This window comes from Leptinotarsa decemlineata, unplaced genomic scaffold (assembly GCF_025532065.1).
Source record: "Leptinotarsa decemlineata unplaced genomic scaffold, Ldec_3_MD MMD2_P_RNA_scaffold_11, whole genome shotgun sequence".
NCBI classification, from domain to species: Eukaryota; Metazoa; Arthropoda; class Insecta; order Coleoptera; family Chrysomelidae; genus Leptinotarsa; species Leptinotarsa decemlineata.
In genome coordinates this window covers 3,063,232-3,084,639 of record NW_027412525.1, presented here as the reverse complement: position 1 = coordinate 3,084,639, position 21,408 = coordinate 3,063,232, and the positions used below count along the sequence as shown (strand labels likewise).

Sequence of the window (21,408 nt, the reverse complement as noted above, 5' to 3'; positions counted from 1 at the left end):
CTAGAACGAATGACAGATTTAATTATATAATACATAATAATTTAAGCAGGTAGGTAAATGGTTTTGATGATATTTTTGTACATAATTTACATAGTATTATATCATGAAATGAAATATAAATGTGACTCTTTTGATATATTTTTGTAGTCAATGATTCAATTGATCATCAATGGTTCTAGACTCCTGGAACCCATATTGGTACAATGTTAACTAAGTATAATTTGCTTGACAGAAAAAGTTATCTAGGAAATAGTTAATTAATTAGTTAGCAAACATAAATTTAGAGAAAGTCTTCTCAAACCGTCGACTTTTTAGAAAGACGAAGAGTCACAATTTATAGTTCTTCCATATTAACAAAAAAACATTAACGGATTGGTTCAACTTTTCGAAAAAATGATCATGAAATTTACTTTCAAACCTGCTTGTACACAAGTATTGGGCAACCTGAAAGAAAACGCGACGGAAAAGAGAAAGTATGGGATTACGAAATGAGCTATGAGAATTGTGATAAAAAGTATGTTGGTCAAACTGAGTGGAACCATAATAGCTCGCTTTAAGAAACATATGTTTCACATTTTCTTATTCATGAACAAGATAAGTTTGGTGTGGCTCAACATGCATTAGCAACCAGATAAATAGTAGGTGTCATAACAAGTAGCCTTTACCATAACAATAATAAACTAACAGAAAAGTGAATTCTGTAATAATAATAATACAAGTTTATTCATGGATAAGTACAATATCATTTTTTGAACATTCAAGGTGTAATCATGGGCTGAAAAGTCCCGGGCCTGAAAAAATTAAACGCGTTTTTTTTTGGTTCAAAATTGGCTTTATCCATCAAAGTAATCTTCATCAAGAGCCACACAATCATTTCAGCGCCGCTCAAACATTTTAATACCACTTTTGTAGAATGATTTATCTTTTGCCTCAAAATATGCATCAGTTTCACCAATAACCTCTTCATTCGAGCGAAATTTCTTACCGGTGAGCATTTTTTTTGAGGTCTGTGAACAGCCAGTATTCCCTGGGAGCCAAATATGACGAATACGGTGGATGTGGGAGCAATTCGAAATTAAATTTATGTATTTTTGCCATTGTTTTGACTGAATTGTGACACTATGCGTTCTCTTGATTAGACTTTTTTTTCTTTGCCATATGCGGCCTTCAAACGCTCTAATAACGCTATATAATATTCACCGTTGATGGTATTTCTCCACTCAAGATAGTCAATGAATATTACACCACGCGCATCCCAAAATACTGAGGCCATAACCTTTCCAGCCGAGTCTTGTGCTTTCGGGCGCTTTGGACGAGGTTCACCAGTTGCTCTCCACTCAGATGACGATCGTTTTGATTCCGGAGTGAAGTGATGGATCCATGTTTCATCTATTGTCACATTTCGACGAAAAAATTCCGCTTTATTATATTTAAACATTGGCAAACACTGCTCAGAATCATCAAGACGTTCTTGTTTTTGATCAACAGTGAGCTCGCGCGGCACTCACAGTGAGCTCGCGCGGCACTCACAGTGAGCTCGCGCGGCACTCACTTCGAACAGAGCTTTCTCATACAATATAAAGTCAACAGGTTCTTTTCATATCTTTACAATGTCAGCTAACTCTCTCAACTTCACTTTTCGATCATTCACAACGATTTTATGATTTTTTTCTGGTGTTACTGCCTCATTTGGACGTCCATTACGTTTTGCATCATCTGTGTCTCTACTACCACGTTTGAAGTCAGCAAAACCAACGTTCAATTGTTGTTTCTGAAGGAGGAGTTGGGTTGGGTTGGGTTAGGTCCAAAGTGAGTGGTTCTATTCGACCCCCCACCGCAACTCGCAAGGGTTTATTGTAGCTCACACCTATTCACACTCGATCAATAAACCCAGCTTCTTAACGAAGCCGATTACTTTGTATGGTGAGTGGTCTTTCAGGTGAGATGATAAGAGTACGGCTCTGCCAAACACTAAAAACCTGATTCGGTCCCCAGCGGGGCAGCTACAAAATATATAATCTGCTGTTTCATCATTTTTCAGAGGCAACACACACTCTCGTCAACAGTCCGAGTCTCTGTATATGATAATTCAGATGACAGGCATATTAGACATCGTAATTCATGCCTACTGTAGTTCAACAACTGTTTGGTATCAAGCTTCGAAAGATGAATGAACGCCTGGAAGATTCTGCCAGAAGTCCATAAATCTCCTTGCCATCCAGCTGTTCAATCTTTTGGCAAAGCCTAAAGCGATGCCAATGTTAGGTTCTGGTCCGATGAAGCTGCTTGCAGCACTCTCCTTTGCAAGGGAGTCGGCAGCCTCATTGCCTTCCAGGTCAGTATGGCCAGGAATCCAGACCAGAGACAATATGTTAAGTCTTCCTTTCGAGGAGAGTCGTTTTTGGCTATTTGCTACCAATTTAGACGTTGCTCAGTAGGAGTCAAGAGCTTCCAACGCCGCTTGACTGTTTTTATTGACTTGTGTATGAGGTTGGATTCTTCCAATCTCTCCGCACACAATTCAATAGCGTAAATTTCCGCTTGAAATACAGTCGCAAAGATTTCTAGGTAGGTTTATATATCTGTCCTGGGTCTGAGACTGAAAACACCTGCACCAGAACCGGAAGGTGTTTTTAATCCATCTGTGAACCAACAACTATCTGCTCTTACGGAGGATCCAGTCCTCTCTACTCGGGAACAGTACTTTATAAGGCAGTTCGTAGTTGACAGTTGGAGGCATAAAGTCAGAGGTTATTTCCAGAATGCCGTGACTTTCAGTGATAAATTGATATGTACAATTGGCACTGTGCAGAAGTCTATATGCAGTCCATCTAGCCTCTCTCTCCAAAAAAATATGGAGAGGAGGAAGATCTTCATGGCCACTGACGGTGTGGTACTGATGGCACCACTGATGGTCAGACAAGCCTGTCTTCTTGAGCCAGATAGCTTCGCCTGGGACGTTTTCTGTAAAGCCTTCGGCCACCAGGCAATTACCATAAGTGATCATTGGTCTGACAATCATCACATAAATCCAATGGATTTATTTGGGACCTAAACCCCAAGTTTTACCACAAATCCTTTGACAAGTCCATAGGAACACTCTGGCTTTGTGTAATTTTTTTTCCAAATGAGCGTTCCAGGTGAGTTTTTTACTAAGGACAAAACCAAGATATTTCACCTCTGTTCCAAATGGAATGACCTCACCATTGAGGGAAAGTGGCGTTAGATCGTCCAATTTTCTCCTCCTGGTGAAGGGGATTATAACAGTTTTGCTGGGGTTGGCAGACATCTGCTCCCTCAGGCACCAATTGTGAAGAACGTCCAACTTGCTTTGGAGGATATTACAAGCTACCCTTTCCAATGTGGACCTTGCCACTGAAGGAGTGGTCCTTATAGCACTTTTCAAGCCATTGCTTCGCTCGGAAATAACAAAAGTAGTATCACTTTTAGCACAATAACTCACAAACTTATGAGTAGAATATCATGAAATTTCAACAGCTTCCTTTTGACGGTTAGTACTAACCGAAAAGACGGTGAATGCAATTAGACTAGCGCCATCTATGTGTTTGGCCGATACTTTTCAGCTCATGTAGTATATTAAGAGTTTCTGTGCGATTTCTTTATTAATTTTTTTATTTTAGTTGTATATGAGTGTCATGTACACGATTATTACATTTAATAATATAATATAATATAGTTGTATATTACCAATCTTTAATAATGTTTTCATAAATCTCAGTTTGGCAAGGTTTTTTATTTTTTTATAATCGAATGTATTTGATAGCCCCACATCAGATAGTCACTTTCTGTGAAAAAAATAATTACAGTTATTGAAATATAGATTTAGAAATTTAGGAAATATTCACTAAAAACATGAAAAATTATTAATCGACTCAACTTAGGAGCAAGTTCCTAGTAGTCATATATGACTACAAATGGATATCAAACTACTTATAGCCTGAAAAATATTTTTTGTGAAATAGAATTAAAACTACTATCCTGTCATAGTTACCATAATTGATGGCCATTAAAAAAATTAAGTGTAAAATTGAATTCATTCTTTGGTTGTTTTTTTTGTTTGTAATATTTATAAGTCGAAAATCACTGTTTTGCGACTTTCACTTCTACGTACTTGTCCTCCGCAGAGAGGCTTGTTATATTACAGACATCTGGTGAATTTGAAGATCTTGTTAGCCAATACTTAGTGTGACAGGTGTGTCCCTTTCTATCTTTCTATAACTGATAACTGAATCAAGAAAGTAACTTGGATATAAAAATCCAGAGTAACGAAGCATCCATTATTACTCTTTTTTGCCTTAGTCAGAAATAATCCAAATAATCCCTTCAAAATATTGACTAGAGAAAGAGAATTTAATCAGATGGTTCAATATTTATTTTTTTTTAGGAAAATATGTGATCCACATCTAACAGCGTTCGAGCCCGAGGCAATGGGAAACTTAGTAGAAGGAATGGATTTTCACAAATTCTATTTCGACAATGGTGTGTTGAAAATATAATGGGTTACCGAATACTTACATAACTTTATTTTTCAGTCCTGGGCAAAAACTGTAAAGCGGTTAATACTACAATACTTAATCCACATGTACACTTATTAGGCGATGATGCGGCGTGTATTGCTTATGTTAGGTTAACTCAGTATATGGATAAGTAAGTAACATTACCGTGCTTTCTCTGTGAAAGTGTATTTGTTTGTGTCAGATAACTATAGTGAATATTATGATTATAGGAATACCATTAACACCATAAGGTGATAATGGTATTCCGAATGTTGAGTTCCTTTGAGTAATTTCAACTACTATTCACTAGAGTAAGAGCTGCAAAATATAATCGGTCGCCTACACGAACACGGTGGGTCGAATAGACCCTCCTGCAACACGCGAGGGTTCATTGCGGCCCGCTTTCTAACGAAGTCAATTACTTTATTTGGTTAGTGATCTTTCAGCTGACAAAAATAGTCTTTGTCCATCATTGAAAACATGATCCCGTCGGCGGCGACAGAGCAGGCACAGACTATATATGCTCTGTCTTGTTAAGAATAATCCCCTCGTGATCCTCTCAGGTAACCTATAGCCTTCCAGGCCGAAACGTACAGTTATGGAATCATACCGGGAACCATGACAGCCATAATGACATTGCAGTTGATTGGCTGATATTGAAGTTGCCGAATGTTCAAACTGCAAGATTCCCGCCTTGATGTCCACAACAGTCTACCAATATGAGAGCTACTTGTACGTTAGCTATAAAAATATATGTTTAAAATATGTTTTTCCGTTAACGAGCTGTCGCACCTCTACGAATGACAACTCTCAAAAGTCGAAACTTGTGCGAGCTAAGGACTAACGAGGTCTTATCTTTTAACGTGTGATTCCTAACACGGTCCGCTATGTCTGACGATACATTAGACCCAGCCAAGCAAGGCTTTTTCGCCTTTGGTTTAAGTCAATCATTTGAGCCTGAATGTTTGCTGACCTGTTCAGGGAAAACTCGTTTGAATAGTTGAAGAACTTGAAATGAAAGCACATGTACACAAGGTGTAGGATAAGATGAAAGCGACTTGACAACACACTTTTCGTATCCAATGTGTTATGGAATAGGTGCACACCAATAATTGATAATAATCAGCATACTTTTGTGAGATATGAATGCTAGTGCTTACAAAAAATGCCAAGGCACTATGAAAAGTTAAATAGCTCATTCACAATTTGATTTTATTTCAACAATCATCAGTAGGCAGCTGTTTCAGCCTATTGGACATCATCAGTACCGGGCAAGCGGTCCTCGATTGAAGACAAAATGTTAAGAATCAAGAAGGGTACTTGATAGCGCAAGCCATTTTGACTTCAGTATCACAAATTGGGCAACTTCTTCCTAATATTACCGACTTTGTTTTGCGGTTACTGATTTTCCCAAGCTGACCTTCCTTATCTTGGACACATTTTATATCTGGTCGTTAACTAGAGCCCAAACACATCACACTTCGATTCACCAGTGGTGCTAGGCTGAACCACAAATGCATTGCTGGACTCAACTGTCCTTAAAAGACAAACCTGAATGCAAGTAAGGGTGACACCTTTCCCCTTACGAAGTCACCATCTATGGGATCGATACAGGTCTCAATCATCGCAGTTGCAAAGCCAAGCATCGACATCGACTGCCTACAAGATTCGTCCTCTGTCTTTCACTGCAAGGCATAGTAACTAAGCGTAAACTGGGGCCCAATCACAACGCATTTATGATTCTAGTTTTCGACTTGTTGGCGGTCGATGTCGAAGCTTGGCTTAGCAACTGTTAGCTTCTGGGAGCCTCGTTTGTTCGATAATTGAGTTTTCTGTTTATTCAGTAGATAGCGTCTGTGTAAAGGGAGATAGCTTCGCCCTTATTTACAATATACTTCAAAAAATGGCAAATGTTTATGCATGATATTAATATATTCTCTACCCTGTCTTGTTGAAAAGATAATTTAGTCTCTTACTCCCTAGACAGGTAATATATTTATTCTTTATTTTTTCCCGAGGCATGGTCAAGCACATACTCACCAGTCTGAAGAGAGCAGAGTGTGGCATAAAAAGGACAATAAGTGGCAGAATGTTCACTTTCACCGCAGCGGTGGCAATGGCGGAGCAGCGTTTGGGTTCAGTGCACATAAATAGAAGGATTAGAATCATTCTAGATGGAGTAATGCAATTGTGGTGTCCCACAAATTTATATGAACTGTTTATTGTGAAATCTTCGTGATGTGTGATTCTCAGATTTTTCATTTTTATATTAATTTTTGGTTTCTCATGAACTTTTAATTCATCTTCACTACTTTCTAGGTATTATTGTAATGTTATTATATTACCATTTCCCGAGTGGAGCCTATCACTTTTCAAGCAATTATTTCAAAAACATATACGTAGTAGAAACTACTTCTTGAATTCAAATTGTACATAAAGATGCTTAAGAAAATAAGTGAAATAAGAAGCCAATATTCAATAAACTCAACTATTTAGTCTTAAAAAATTTTACACATATATAGTTGACAACAAAATAAACTTAGATAGTACTTATACAAAATGAACTTTTCTTGAAAGTCACGATAATATGATGAAAAACATTCAAAATAGATTGCCTTTAAAATTTGTATAATCAAGAGCTTGTCATCGGCCGCGGTCAATCGATAGATATAACGGCAGCTTACTGCAGCACACCATTGTTCTAATACATGGAGCTCATTAGCCGAATGAACTTAAACGAGTATACTTTAAGAATTCAATTCATTCACACCAAAGCTCTCAAGTATTGAATATATGAGCTAGGAGTTTTATCAGTGCGAAATTATTTTATATTTGTAAATTATTATTGTTATACATTTAGTGGGTCAGCCTTTTACAATAAATTTAGCATATCAGTAATATATTCTTGCCTTGCATCATTCTTTTAATCACAGTGTTATATTTTTTAAAGCTATAAGGGTTCATAGATCCAATACTGACGACCGCCTCTTATTTGTCGTTTCACTAAATCTGTACTTTTATTGAACTGCCTTAGATTTACATTAGTACTGATAGATTTTTTATTGAGATCTGAACGCACTGCTGCATTAAAAATAGGCTTCTGTATTCATGCTGAACTTATTTGCTCTTATAGAGCATCCTGAATTTATATGGAGTGGATACAGTAAGCAGATTATCTAATGTTAGGCGGATATGTCTGAAGATAATGTTGATCTTGTAATAGTTTACAAATCTACTATGATGAATCCCGCACTCTGCTTTAAAAGTAAGATTTTCTACTAGCATTTAAATTACTCCAGTATGTGATATACTTTTCTTATAAATAATGATTTTAGGAATAATTTCATCAACATATATGGATTTGTTTTTCAGTGTGTGATAGATCATATTTAGCCAATGTAATAAGCAAAGTATATTATGTACCTGTAATGGGACAAGAGCATCTTACAAACAATAAGACCGTTATCTTGATTGAAATTACTTAACAATCTAGAAGGTCCTATTATTTTTGAGACACTTAGATGTAAACATTTTTGGAAATATTACTTCCATTTGACTGTTCATGATATAAATACTATTGAAATGTTTTTAGCTCTCTTAATAATAATAATAAATAAGGTGTAATCATGTATCTAATTTCACATTTTTGGTCATTTCATGTGATCTCGTATTTTTTCATAATTTATTCAATTTTGAATCGATCTATCTAACGAAATACGGATAATCAAGGTAGTACCTCAACATTATGATTAACAAAGTAGAGCCAACGATACTCTAACGAATAGTATTTATGAAAAAATACAAGTTACAGCTTTTTCAAGGTATTTGCTGCGACATAATCGAATTTATAACAAGTCATTCAACTATATGTTTAGAATAGTTCTTCCTTTTAGTGAATTCGTAGGATTATCATGAAGTGGTATTTAACCTATTTGTGAATTGACTAGCAAATGTCATCATATATGTTGGGGCCTAAATATTGATTCTGTTTTATTTATTTTCTTCTAAAATACAAATAAGGCAATGTGTCATAAAACAAATTTGGTTTATGAAATGAGATGTACATGCTTAATTAAACTTTTCCCAGAATTGCTATTTAGGAATCTTGAAAAGATACAGATTAGGATGAAAAATGTTGGTCAAAAATAATGTTTCAAAACTTCATTACTTTCCAACATGTCTTGAATGAAACAATAAAAATGAGGTGGTACCTCATATTAAAGGTGATTGGAATATTAATTCAATTCAGTTTATTCGAATTAGATACTAAAAAATAATCTTTCCTGTGACATGAAATCACAGGTACATGCCTATAATACTTATTCACATTTTTGTTAAAATCTTAAAACTTTTTAGTCTTGCAAATTGCTTTTGAGACAATCAGTAAAACTGAAATTCCTCATTGATTTGTAGATAGCAATGCTGCAAAAGGGCATTAAATGTAAGGAATTAAAAATTACGTGGTGTTTGCCTGTCAAAAATTTAAATAAAACGTGTGAAGTTTCACTGGTAGTCTACAGGTTAAAAATCAAAATAATTATTCGATAATTTCTGTTATTTAGCTTCAAGATTATTTGCCTATTCCAGAACATAATTTCTAAATGAAATTGTGATTTACCAAGAACTATGGACATGATTCATGAATGAAACCAGAGGTATTTAAGTAGATTTCTCAGACAACTCTATTCGGTCTATATTTCGCTTATTTTCCTCACTGGTCTTGTCAAAAGTGGGCTTTTGGTTACATTGTTCAAATAGAAAAAATTAAATAGTTCGAACAAATGTATCTCTGAGAACTAGGATAAACTATCGTGGAACTAGGCAACAGGAAATCAGTTGATCTGCCATCACTTTTAGATTACTTGTTCGAAAGGATGACTACTTTCAAAATATAATACGTCTGATCAAATATTGTATATTAAATATAAATTAAATTCACAGCCCCAGTTGAAATAAGTATTTTTATCTTTCAGAAAATGAAACAACTCGAAATATTCATTATAACTACTTGATTACTTGAATTAGGGACACAGTTGCTTCTGTTATTCATCACAAGAGGTCCTCTCTGACTTCACTAGACCCGAGCAGTATTTTAAACAAGTCAAAAAATGTTTCTTAAACAAGAAGCCTTCATGTACGTTCCCATTAGTTTATCAGTCAATCTGAAATGAAGTTCATTTTACATAGTAAATATTCTTGAAATCGGTTATACTCTCTGTGAATATAAAGACTGGTGACTATTTGAATTAACCTTTCAATATGTTTATTCTTTTCGATAATTGGCTATGAGTTCAAGATATGGTTTTACAAAATGAAATAAATCATATAATAAAACTGACTTGGAATGCTATAATCTAACCTTTGCTGAATTACGAAAATTTATTTTCGAAAGTTGAAGGAATATGAGAAAACTCAGTTTTTTCTATTTGTGGTCAAATTTTTTTTAGTTCAAGTTCGACTTGCTTATTTATTTTGAGATATCAATATTTTCCTTCAAGAACCAATTTTCGCTCAGTTTTTTTTAATTCAAAACAGTTTCCAAAGAATATTTCTTTTGAAAGTGTGAGAAACATCACTCTAGCATGTCAACATAATAGTGAATGAGATAAGCCTGTTTATTTTTGAAAACAGACTAATAGGGATGATGGATATTATTACATAAGCATAGCTACATTATTTTATAATTTAAAAAATCTTATCCTTTATGAAACGAGATAAGTAGTTTGTCACTTTTCACTAGTGGGAACTATCCTACACTTATCACTTGCAGAAATATGACTGGAAAATGTAAATGGTGGCAAATATTTCAAGTGAGCTACCAAAGGATTGGGGTCATTCTCAAACAGTTTGAAATATTGAACAACTCTAATATCAATGTTTTATTGAGTTTGATATTTTACTTAGAAAAATAAATCAATAATTCAAAGGAAATGTAACCAATACCCTATATTTATTATTCTACACAGAAAAGTTTATTCTGAACTTTTTATGATACAGTCGGCTGTTACTAGAGAATTTTGTATTCTCAATACCAACCTTGTAAGTTGTTTTCAAACAGTTAAAACAGAACTTTCCTCATTTGTTATGTGGCCATAATTTTCATGTCAAATCAAAAAATTAAACCTTTGCTGAATATATTTTTTGCAACAAATACATCAGTTAAAGTTAAGAAAACAAAAAATATTGGAATATATGATTGTTTGCATATGTGATAAATAAAAAGATCATATTTATGTAATTCCTTATGTAAGTAGTACCTACCAAGAGTGTTGTTTCTTTATACTGTGTGTTTGTACAAGTCTATATAGTTTCAATGTTCTTGTGCAGTATGTACCTATAATCTAGTGTTTTACAATATGTGAAGTTCACATTTGCTCATATATTTTGTTTTGTTATTATATTTTATATATTATAAAGAGTTATATATTTTGGCACACATTGAAAAAGCACTATGGTGTATCGAATGTTCTGTGTGCCAGATTTTATAAATATATTTGTTTATGTTAATTCTGATTTGCCTTTGTGATATAAGTTGAAATAATGGAAAACTATTTAAAATGTATATACAGTATCATGAGATTTTGCTTCTATCAATTTAAAAAATGTATGTTTTCCCTTTACAATCAAGTGTTGAAGTAAAACCACTTTTATGGAAAATAAATTTTGAAAAATGAGTTGTATTTAATTTTACAAATCAGACTAATCAGTGCTTGACCGGCTTTAATAAAACAAGTAATTATAGCCCTTTCAATATTGAGGTATCAACAGAAATAAACATTTGTGATGCACTGTTTGGAACCTTTGGTGTAGTAATGAATATTACTGAAGTTCTATCCCACAACCAAACTGTTACTTTCAACACCTCGACAGGTGTTTCAATCACCAAGTGATCATCTTCAAGAGGAAGTTTAATCTTCCAGTAACAGAAATGAACATACTAATTGAAATTTTTGCTCCAACTTTGGGGAAGTTTGAAAAATATTTGAATAATATTTGAAAAACTTCAAAAACTGTCTATTTCTTGAGATCACATATTAAAATACCATAGATTTCGTTTGGCTAGCACTTATCCCCTGACAGATTCAAGTATTGTTTATAAGGTACAATTTTTCATAAGAATATAAATACTTATGTGTAGAAAAATTTCCCACGTTACCATCAGGTACAGTTAGATTTTGAATTCTCCTCCTACACTTCATCATTAACAAAGTTGAAAACCAGAGCCCAAACACAAGGCATTTATGATTCAACACCAGACTGAGCTGTTAGGCTAAACTAGAAATGTTAGGCTGAACCAGAAATGCGTTGCTCGACTCAAATGTCCTCAAAGTAAAAGGATTGAGTTCTCTGTCCATCTCACAGATGGCGTCTTCTTGAGGGGAGATGTCGTTGAGTGTTCTTACCCATGCTTGGCTTTTAAAAACAGTCGAATGCAATAACGCATTTGTGGTTCAGCCCAACACCACTGATGGCATATGGCAGGTCGAAACAGCGCTGTCTGGTGTTGAATCATAAATGAGTTATGTTTGGGTTCTGGTTTTCAAGTAGTGCCTTGCAGTGAAAGACAGAGGACGAATCTCGTCGGCGGTCGATGTCGAAGCTTGGCTTTGCAACTGACTCTCTTGGAGAGCCTTGTTTATCTTTGTTATTCGAGGGTTGAATTCTCTATCTATCTCACAGATGGCGTCTTTGTAAGGGGAGATGTCGTCAACCTTTTCTACTCAGGTTTGTCCTTTAAGGACAGTTGAGTCCAGCAACGCATTTCTACATTGCGCTTCTCAGAAATGTCTCTCTGACTAGCGAAATTTACGTTCTGTCGGAACTGGATTCTGATCATAACCCAGTAGTCCTGGTATTGGGTGATGATCTTCCTTCCCCTGATTATTGCATGAAATCTAAGACGGATTGGGATGTCTTCACAGCCCAACTCGAAGAGATGCGCGTGCCTCCTGAGGTACTCGACTCTCCTGACGAACTCGACGCGGCAGTCGAGCGTTTCGAGCTTTCCGTAAATGATGCGTTTCGAGCGGCCACCTCCAGGGAGGAGTGTCCGCTGAGGAGCTATAATGAGTTTCCCCCTCGTATCAAAGCCTTGATACGAGAGAGAAATCGCCTGAGAAGGCTCTATCAGCGAACCCTTTTCCGAGGGGATAAAATTACGGCAAACAGGATGGCCAACCAAGTCAAGCAGGCCATCATTGATCATCGAAACGAAAGGTGGGAAGAGCTTTTGGAATCCTTTGAACCTGGGATTGACGAGCTTTGGCGAGTCACTCGCAGGCTCAAGGGGAAGAAGACTGCTCTCTCACCCATTCACGGAGAGCGCGGAGTATGCTACTCCCCCGCCGACAAAGCGTTAGCCTTTGCTGATTCGATGGAACGTCAGTTTCAGCTTAACGTTGGCGACGATGACGACATCGATCGCGATATGCTGTTGGAAGACCGGGTTCACCGACTCCTCAGGGAAGATGAAGTTGTTGAAGGGAAGTTGTTGAAGAGGCTCCTGGACAACTGCGTTGAGTGCTTACTGAATATAATCAATAGTTCGTTAGCCCTCAGACACTTCCCCAGTAGGTGGAAGCATGCGGTCGTCGTCATGATCCCAAAACAGGGTCAGAACCCGCTGTTCCCACAGAACTATCGCCCGATGTCTACTCTCTTCGGCGGCTAAGCTGGCTGAAAGAGTTGTTCTCCAAAGGCTCAACGAAGAAGTTCTGCCTGATGAACAATTTGGCTTCAGGAGAGTCCACTCCACTGAGTTACAGGTTCTAAGGCTGGTCGAAAACACCACCCGCGAGTTGAACACAAATAAAAAAGTACATATTGTCCTATTAGACATCTCGAAGGCCTTCGACCGTGTTTGGCACGAAGGTCTTCTGCATAAATTGAACGCTTTCGACCTACCTCGGGGCCTCGTCCGGTGGATCGGGTCCTTCCTGAAAGACATGACATTTCAAGTTAGAGTAGAGGGATCTCTGTCTGACAACAGAGAGATCCTTGCTGGAGTGCCACAGGGGGCCGTGCTCTCTCCGACGTTGTACTCACTTTACACCAGTGACCTTCCGAGGCCCGAGCGTGTGAAGATATCTCTTTACGCCGATGACACGGCTCTCCTCTCATCTTCCATGGGTCGGGAGCTCGGTGTCGTCTATATGCAACGTGCATTGGACGACCTCGAGCGCTGGTACCTTGATTGGAAGATCCGAGTGAACCCGGATAAGACTCAGGCAATAACCATGGGAAGACTGAAATCTTCTCCGGCCAGAAAAGTGAGAATCTCTGGAAGGGAGATTAACTGGCAAGCGCGGGTAAAGTACCTCGGCCTTCTAATAGCTCACTTGGAACCCGCACATAATGTGCGTCAAATCTAAGATCGAGGGTCGGATAGCACGTCTGTACCCTGATAAACCCTGATAAACAGAAAATCAAAAATGAGTCTAGAAAACAAAATTACCCTGTACCCTGATAAACAGAAAATCAAAAATGAGTCTAGAAAACAAAATTACCATCTACAATACGATGTTCAAGTCTGTCATCATGTATGCTTCAGGCGTCTGGGGACAAGCGGCTCCGTCCAACATTTCCATTCTGGAAAGGTTACAAAACAAGCTAATAAGGATGATTGTGAATGCTCCTTGGTTCGTGTGGAATGAAGCCATCCGCAGAGATTTGCAGCTGCCTTCCATTCGGCAATCCATCCAGTCGAGAAATCAGAGAGTTTTTGATGGTGCAGAAACTCATGAAAACCCATTAGTCAGGGAAGCTACGGATTATACTATAGACGACCCCTCCCGATATAGAAGGCCCCGACACTCTGTCGAATGAGGCCCCTATATCTTCCGATGAAAGATGAACAACGTTTTCATCCAATTCACCCCAGCCAGGCCGGGGTACACCGTGAAGGGCGGTACTGATGTCTGAGGACATTCATGCCACCATACCATTTAACACCCATATCAGTTATGACCCGTTTGTCCTTCTGGCAAACATCAGTTCAAAGGGTAAGGGAGCCAGGCTCCAACCTGACTAAATTGAAGATGGATTTCGAGAACGAATTTCTGGTTCAGCCTAACACCACTAATAAGACCTATAGTGGATCGAAACAGCATTGTCTGGTGTCAAGTCATAAATGGGTTTTGTTTTGGCGCTAGATGTTGAAGTGTGGCTCTGCAACTAACAGCCTTGGAGAGTTTTCACATATATTCAGTGGGAAGACTGGCTATAAATCAAATTGAATAAAACGAACAATTTATTCAGGCCAGTCTCAACTTACCTACGCTGTAGGTTAATACTCTGACACCTATCAGAAAACAACTATTCCCCTGTCTAATACCACGAAGGCCGTTGGATTCAGTTGGTGTCAGTCCATTAACCTATAGTGTCGGTAAGTCGAGACTGGCCTGAACAAATTGTTCTTTTAATTTATTTGATTTACAGCCAGTCTTCAAGTATGCCCAAGAATATATGTGAAGGTTTTTTTCCTTATATGAGGAATTGGGCAAAGTTTGGATATGCGGTTAGTTAGTACCTTGTTTACAAGATGAAGCAATGACAAATTTATTGTTTGTTGTTCGCTTCAACTTGGTTAGAGGAATGATACTCTGAAAGCAATTCTATTTTTAATTATGGAATATCATCAACTTTAGGTTGATGATGGCCACTACCTTACACTGACAAGAGGCCAAATAGCCCGAAACCGATCTGCAAGTGTGACCATTCCTATAATTGAAAATTGTTTCCAGCAGTTGTATCGTCAACAGCATATGCAGGAAATACTTCTGTGAAGATTCCTGCACTGACACCTGTTTGATATAATCCAACGCCCTTCATGGTATTAGAGATATTAGCCAGGGGAATAGTTGTTTTCTAATAGGTGTCAGTCCATTAACCTACAGTGTAGATAAGTAACAGATTGTTCTTTTACTTCATTTGGTTTAGCCTTGGAGAGCCTCATTATTGGAAAGAAAGTGAATTTTGTTAAAAAAAAATTCTGCATTGCCTACTATTAAACAGCAGATCTATTTTTTTTTAATAATATTGATGTGAACACCAATATCTATTGCAAATTTATACTCAAAACAAATATCCAATAAAAAGATTCGAGAAGATCCCTATATTTTAAACAAAATATCTGTATTTCAATCTTTAAAATCCATTATTTGTTACATAAAATAAATAATATCAACAATAAATAACTAAGCACTAAAATTAGTACACGTATATCATGTGACACTACTCTTGCAACAATGAACTCGTAACACAGTCTGTGAGAAAAATCAATGCAACAAGAAATACTGCCTAACTGTCATTGGCTAAAATTGAGTAATCTAGTCCTTCTTCAATATGTGTTCATTGACCATAGTGTAGATTAAGCCCAGAGTTAAAGAACCTACGGCAGCTCCTTGCGCGCCAACCCTCAGGTGCATTAGATACACACTCGTGCTCATCTTTCCTCTGTTTTTGAAGGCATATGCTCCATAACCTACAACGCCCAAGCATAATGCTATGGCTGAAAAAAATAATATGCGTATATTTACTTGTGTAGTGGACAACTTTGATCTGATCTATATTTCTTTAATGGAATAACTTGACATGATAAAAAAAGCTTCTTTGTCAGGACAGAAGATGAACACATAAGAATTTTTTTTTAATATAACCTCTCAGTAGTCATGATTGGTTTGTAAAAACAGGATATTATATTTATGATTTTATGGAGACTTGAACAATGATCGATTCTTGAGATAATACAATTCTTCACCACATTTCAGTGCCAGTTTTACCTGTGGTGTTTTTGTATTTTAGTCAAATGTCTCATGTCTCATAGAAGTGTTTTTGCTGTTCTAGAGACATGAGACATGTGACTACTACATAATTTATATATTAAGATATATATTCAGGCAAATTTATTGAAGTTAAAATGAAAGTTAACATGAAAGTTAATAAAAGGTGAAACTGAAACCTCTCTCGTAAAATGAATGCAAAACAAGTAAAGTTCTCAAACACCAGAAATGCAACATTCTTCTCGACGCACGTTTCACCAAGCAAGTTGGCTTCTTCAGGAGATGTACACTAATTCCTAACTCTTAAACTGGTCTCTATTCATATATAATACATTTTCAACACAGACCGATGATTTCAGGTAAAAATTCGCGGGGAAATTTCTTGATACTTCCCAGTTGATGTGTTTGAGAGATGAAAATAGAGACCAGTTAAAGAATTAGGAAATAGTGTACACCTCCTGAAGAAGCCAACTTGCTTGGTGAAACGTGCGTCGAGAAAAGTATTACAGTTCTGGTGTTTGAGAACAGTTCTTGTTTTGGATGAAAGTTAATGCTACACCTTAACTGATCCTATAAAACCAAATTGTGACAAATCGTAAAAGTAAATTAAAAAAAAAGTTATAAATCAGGCAACCACTTTAAGGTATCAGTGTGAACCTACGTCATAAAGTTTGGCAGGACTATTGGAAGGTTAAATTGAAAGAAACTCAATATTATCCTAATAGGTAAACTATTAAAGATGAATATCGAAAGGCAAACTGTAGCCTCTGGTATTATAATGAATCAATGCCTACACCACAAAAACAATTTGTAACCAACTGAAGTGACATGAGAAAAAAACTGTTATAACTATTTCCTGTTGAAAAAATGTTTTTGTTGAAAAAATATATAACATATGTTTGTTGTGAAGTCCATTATCATGCTATTAATAAAAATAATATTTCGAGTGTAGATATGAAAATTTTAGGAAAAGATTGGCAAACAGTAATGATTGTCAATTTAAAAATAATCCTTGAATTATGAGCCTTCCAACAGAAGCCAATGGCTAAGAAAAAAGAAGACTTACCAATAGGGAAAAATGGAGTTTCTTTGACTTTCCTGCTTAACCTTTCCGTTTGAGTCTCTTCCTCGAAGAATATTTTTGGTTTGTTCATTGTTGCTGAAAGTAATAGTTTTGTATTCAATTTTATTCAGTAATCACTGTGTCCTATACAAAAAACTTGAAAAATAGCTATGGATAAAGACAAACAGCTATTACATCATATTGCAAAAACTTGAAATATAAAGAGAACTAAAAAAATATTACTCACTAAGGGACATGTTTCGATATCAACACAAAAAAACCAAAGAAATAAATGATCTGCAAGCCGCAACAGTAAATTTCCGCTAAAACATGAAATACATACCCTAAAACGACATTGACTACTTATTGGAAAGATAACGATCCAGCGTTGCCGTTACTAATAGCAATTTGCCAAGTTATCCTCAAAATAAAACACTCTCAGGAGGCAATTTCTGAAAAATTAAAAATTGCAAACTTCTTAGTTTTCAAATCCAACAAAACACATTGTTACTGATGATTATAAACCATAGATTGTCACAATCCAAAAAAATCACTAATACCAGAATAAAAACCAATTATGAATAATCTATTGGAAACAAGTTTTCCTATCCAGAACAAAAATGCTGTTTCTCGACAAAGGTTCTGGTAACTGAGTAAACGTCATAACGTCATCAGGAAATGATGATATAACTAAGACACTTTCTAATAATGCTAACTTGGTTAACGAAACGCGCGTCGAGAGAGCTTTTTTGTTTTGTGATGGAAAAGTGTTATCAATAGATGTATTTCACGTCGGGGATTCCAAATTCTACTCATTGATTAAGATCATTCAACATTTTTTTTATATCACAAAAAAGTAAATTGAAATAAGTACAAAATAGTAATCTCATTCAATTATTTTGTAAGTAGAAATCATAAATTTTTCCTTCATATTAATTTCTAGTCATATTTTTTGATATTATGTAACGAATTATGTTTTCAATATTTTACTATTTTTAACATTTTAAACCCGAAGATGGCATAGATAATATCGAAACGTCGTTAAATAAAAATACATAGACTGACCGGCTACGGTCGGAAGCCGGGTGGTTAGACGTGGGTGCTTTATTCACTCAGTCACTCGGCCGATGTGTTAGTCGATGGTTCAAGCCCCAGGCTGAACGCTCGACTAACGCTCCAACCCGTGTTAGGAATCACACGTTAAAAGGTAAGACCTCGTTAATCCTTAGCTCACACACGTTTCGACTTCTAAGTGTTGTCGTTCATAGGGGTGCGATAGCTGGTTAACGAAAAAAAACATGTTTAATATATATATATATATATATATATATATATATATATATATATATATATATATATATATATAGCTGAGGCACCAGTCAATCTAATAATAACACTGATATCTATATATATATATATATATATATATATATATATATATATATATATATATATATATATATATATATATATAAATAAATAAATAAATAAATACCATTCTGATCTTTCCCATATTGATTTCAATTTAAGAGCCACCGGTAGACATCTGTTTCAGCCTATTGGGCATCGTGAAAAACCAAGAAAAGTACTTAATAAAAATAACTGCGTAAACGCAAGACATAAGTGGTTCCACTTACGCAAGCGAGACATAAGTGGAACCACTTATGTCTTGCGTTTACGTAGTTATTTCTATTTAATTTATTAAGTACCTTTCTTGGTTTTTCACATTTTATCTTCCATCGAGGACCGCCTGCCCGGTACTGACGATGCCCAATAGGCTGAAACAGCTGTCTACCGGTGGCTCTTAAAGTGATCACTTATCGAGGAACAAGTACAAATCAAAACACAACAAGATCTCACAGTCAATATATTAAACAAAACCATACACATTCCTAGAGAAGATCTAACACTATGTTATAAAGTGATAGTACAAAGAATAAAATTGTTAATTTATTGTGAAAAGGATTCGCTAGAAGCAAAGTTGAACTTCGATTTATGTTTATAAGGCAAACCGTCTCTAGGATAAAAAGTGCGATGACTGTTAAAATTTTATTGGCAGTAAGCAAGTTGCGATATGGAAACCCAACTCATTTGAAACCACTCTAACTGCATAACATCCGGAGGAGATCTTACTCTTGAGTTCTTTGAGGTGTTCATCAAATTTCAGCCTATTATCAATGAATACGCCAAGAAATTTTGTGTTTTATTTATTTTGTGATAAGGCAGCGCCTATTGGAATTTCATCAAGCGAATATTTGAATGATATTAAATTCGTTTTAGATGCATTGAGAGAGAGAGTTAATTTGCATCGCACCAGCTCTCCACCTTCTTCAAGTCGAACGATATTATTTTATTTAGGTCCACTGAGTTTTTTCATTCTACAATATTGTAGTATCATCCGCGAATAAAGTGAAAATACCAGATATTTCAATCATAGAGATGTCATTCATATATAGCAGAAATATAGAATAGGGCCTAACACAGAAATCTGTGGTACACCAGATTCGATGGCCCTGTTGTCCGAGAGTTCCGTTGTCCTCACCATTTGACTCCGTCCTGAAAGGTACGATTCGAACCAGGTGTTCGTTACACCTCTACATCCATATTTATGAAGTTTTTTTAGTACAATTTTATGATTGACGCAATCAAACCCCTTTGAAATATCACAAAAAGTTGCGGCGGCTACTTCAGCAGCATTCAATTCAGAGTAAATTTCTAATAAAAAAGAGAAGATAGCATCATTTGTATCTTTTTCCGCCTGAAACCCAAACTGGTTTTTGCTTATAATACAGTGCACTTTTAAGAGTTCATCTAAACGTACTTTGACTAATTTCTCAATAATTTTAACTAAAGTCGATATTAGGTAAATAGGACGCATATTGGAGGGATTATCCCTTAGACAAGATCCAAATCACTACCTTCATGTAGTAGAATGACAACAAAAGTCTTCAGGGAATAAGAAAATGAGCCAGTTCTGAATGAGGTATTAATAAGGGCGACCAAAGCTTCAAGTCAGAGCATTGAGCGGTAAATTCAGATGAATCTTAACGGAAATATCATCATATCCGGCCATGTTTTTGTTTATAATGTCATTGAAGTATTTCGAACAATTCGTTGAGGTCAGTGTCATATAAAATAGGACTGTCATGAATTTTTATATTTTTTAAGTTGATATGGAGCATGAATTGTGTTACTCAACTGTTTAGCAATATACCAGTAGAACTCATTTATTATATCAGGATTAAGTGAGAGTTCAGAGTTTTTCTTTTTTGTTTTACCTCTCATGTCACTAATAATTGACCAAGTTTCTTTAATTTTATTTTTCGATTCCCCCATTCTGTTGCCGTAATATATTCTCTTAGCTAGACTTATAGTGGATCGATAGACTTTTCTGTACTCATTAAAATAATTCCAGAAGAATGTTTCGTTTGTGAATTCATTTGTGGTATAAGAATCGCTCATTGAAAGATAACATGAATTTCGACTTTGGTAAGCTGGTTATAAGGTAAAAACCCGAGATCTTATGAAGTAGTATTATAATTTATTTCAAAATATGCTAATATGAAAGTGAGGAAATTCACTCTCATCAACTTCTATATAGAGATCTATTCAATTACCATGAATATTTTCATTAAATAGGGTCAATTCAAAAATATTTCACCAAGTATAAAATGTCAGAGTTTTTATTACTGATTTGCCGTTTTATTTGTAAATTGAAACTTTAAAGTAAAATTTACATAAAATTAGTTTCCTCAGATTTCGTTCACTGCCAGTATTGATGTTCGATTTCCCCTTATTTCGATAAATTAGGACACATTGGCAACACTGGATAGAAGTATTCAGGGTGGCAAAAATTGACAGTTTGGTGTTGCCAAGCATTTGTTATTTTTACTTTTTAAGCATATGCAAAACGTAAAACTATCAACTATCCTATGCTTTCTTAACTGGATAATGGAGGTTTTTATTGAGTAGTAATCAAATCATTCAGTCGGCGTTGATATAGTGTTTTCCTTTTTCCGACGCCAAAGAACAATTTGAGTTAGTCCAA

General features: G+C 35.8%; 2 protein-coding genes across 12 annotated transcripts in view; one reads left to right on the top strand and one right to left on the bottom strand.

The window, feature by feature from the left end:
* The window catches only part of CaMKII (Calcium/calmodulin-dependent protein kinase II), a 330,306-nt gene extending 319,115 nt beyond the window's left edge, over positions 1 to 11,191 (top strand). For all 10 annotated transcript variants that reach the window (XM_074169786.1, XM_074169779.1, XM_074169791.1 and 7 more), the window contains 3 exons: positions 4,406 to 4,500; positions 4,554 to 4,668; positions 6,536 to 11,191. In XM_074169786.1, coding sequence (XP_074025887.1) covers positions 4,406 to 4,500; positions 4,554 to 4,668; positions 6,536 to 6,671 — 346 coding nt within the window. In that variant the 3' untranslated portion in view covers positions 6,672 to 11,191. The remainder of the gene's footprint in view (positions 1 to 4,405; positions 4,501 to 4,553; positions 4,669 to 6,535) is intronic.
* A 4,424-nt stretch (positions 11,192 to 15,615) lies between these two features.
* On the bottom strand, positions 15,616 to 17,807 carry LOC111507728 (HIG1 domain family member 1A, mitochondrial). 2 transcript variants are annotated; one of them, XM_074169861.1, is made up of 3 exons: positions 17,704 to 17,807; positions 17,364 to 17,456; positions 15,616 to 16,026 (listed from the first exon to the last, which is right to left on the bottom strand). In XM_074169861.1, the coding sequence occupies exons 2-3, from the start codon at positions 17,449 to 17,451 to the stop codon at positions 15,845 to 15,847; spliced, it is 270 nt and encodes an 89-aa protein (XP_074025962.1). In that variant the 5' UTR covers positions 17,452 to 17,456; positions 17,704 to 17,807; the 3' UTR covers positions 15,616 to 15,844. The 2 variants fall into 2 exon arrangements, with proteins under 2 accessions (XP_074025962.1, XP_074025958.1); XM_074169857.1 differs by having other exon boundaries at positions 17,608 to 17,765.
* Positions 17,808 to 21,408: the final 3,601 nt, after the last annotated feature.

Excerpts from the sequence above, each read along its gene's own strand:
- LOC111507728 (XM_074169857.1), bottom strand. Across the intron at positions 16,027-17,363 it reads AACTCCATTTTTCCCTATTG|CCATAGCATTATGCTTGGGC; the intron begins GTAAGTCTTCTT and ends TATTTTTTTCAG.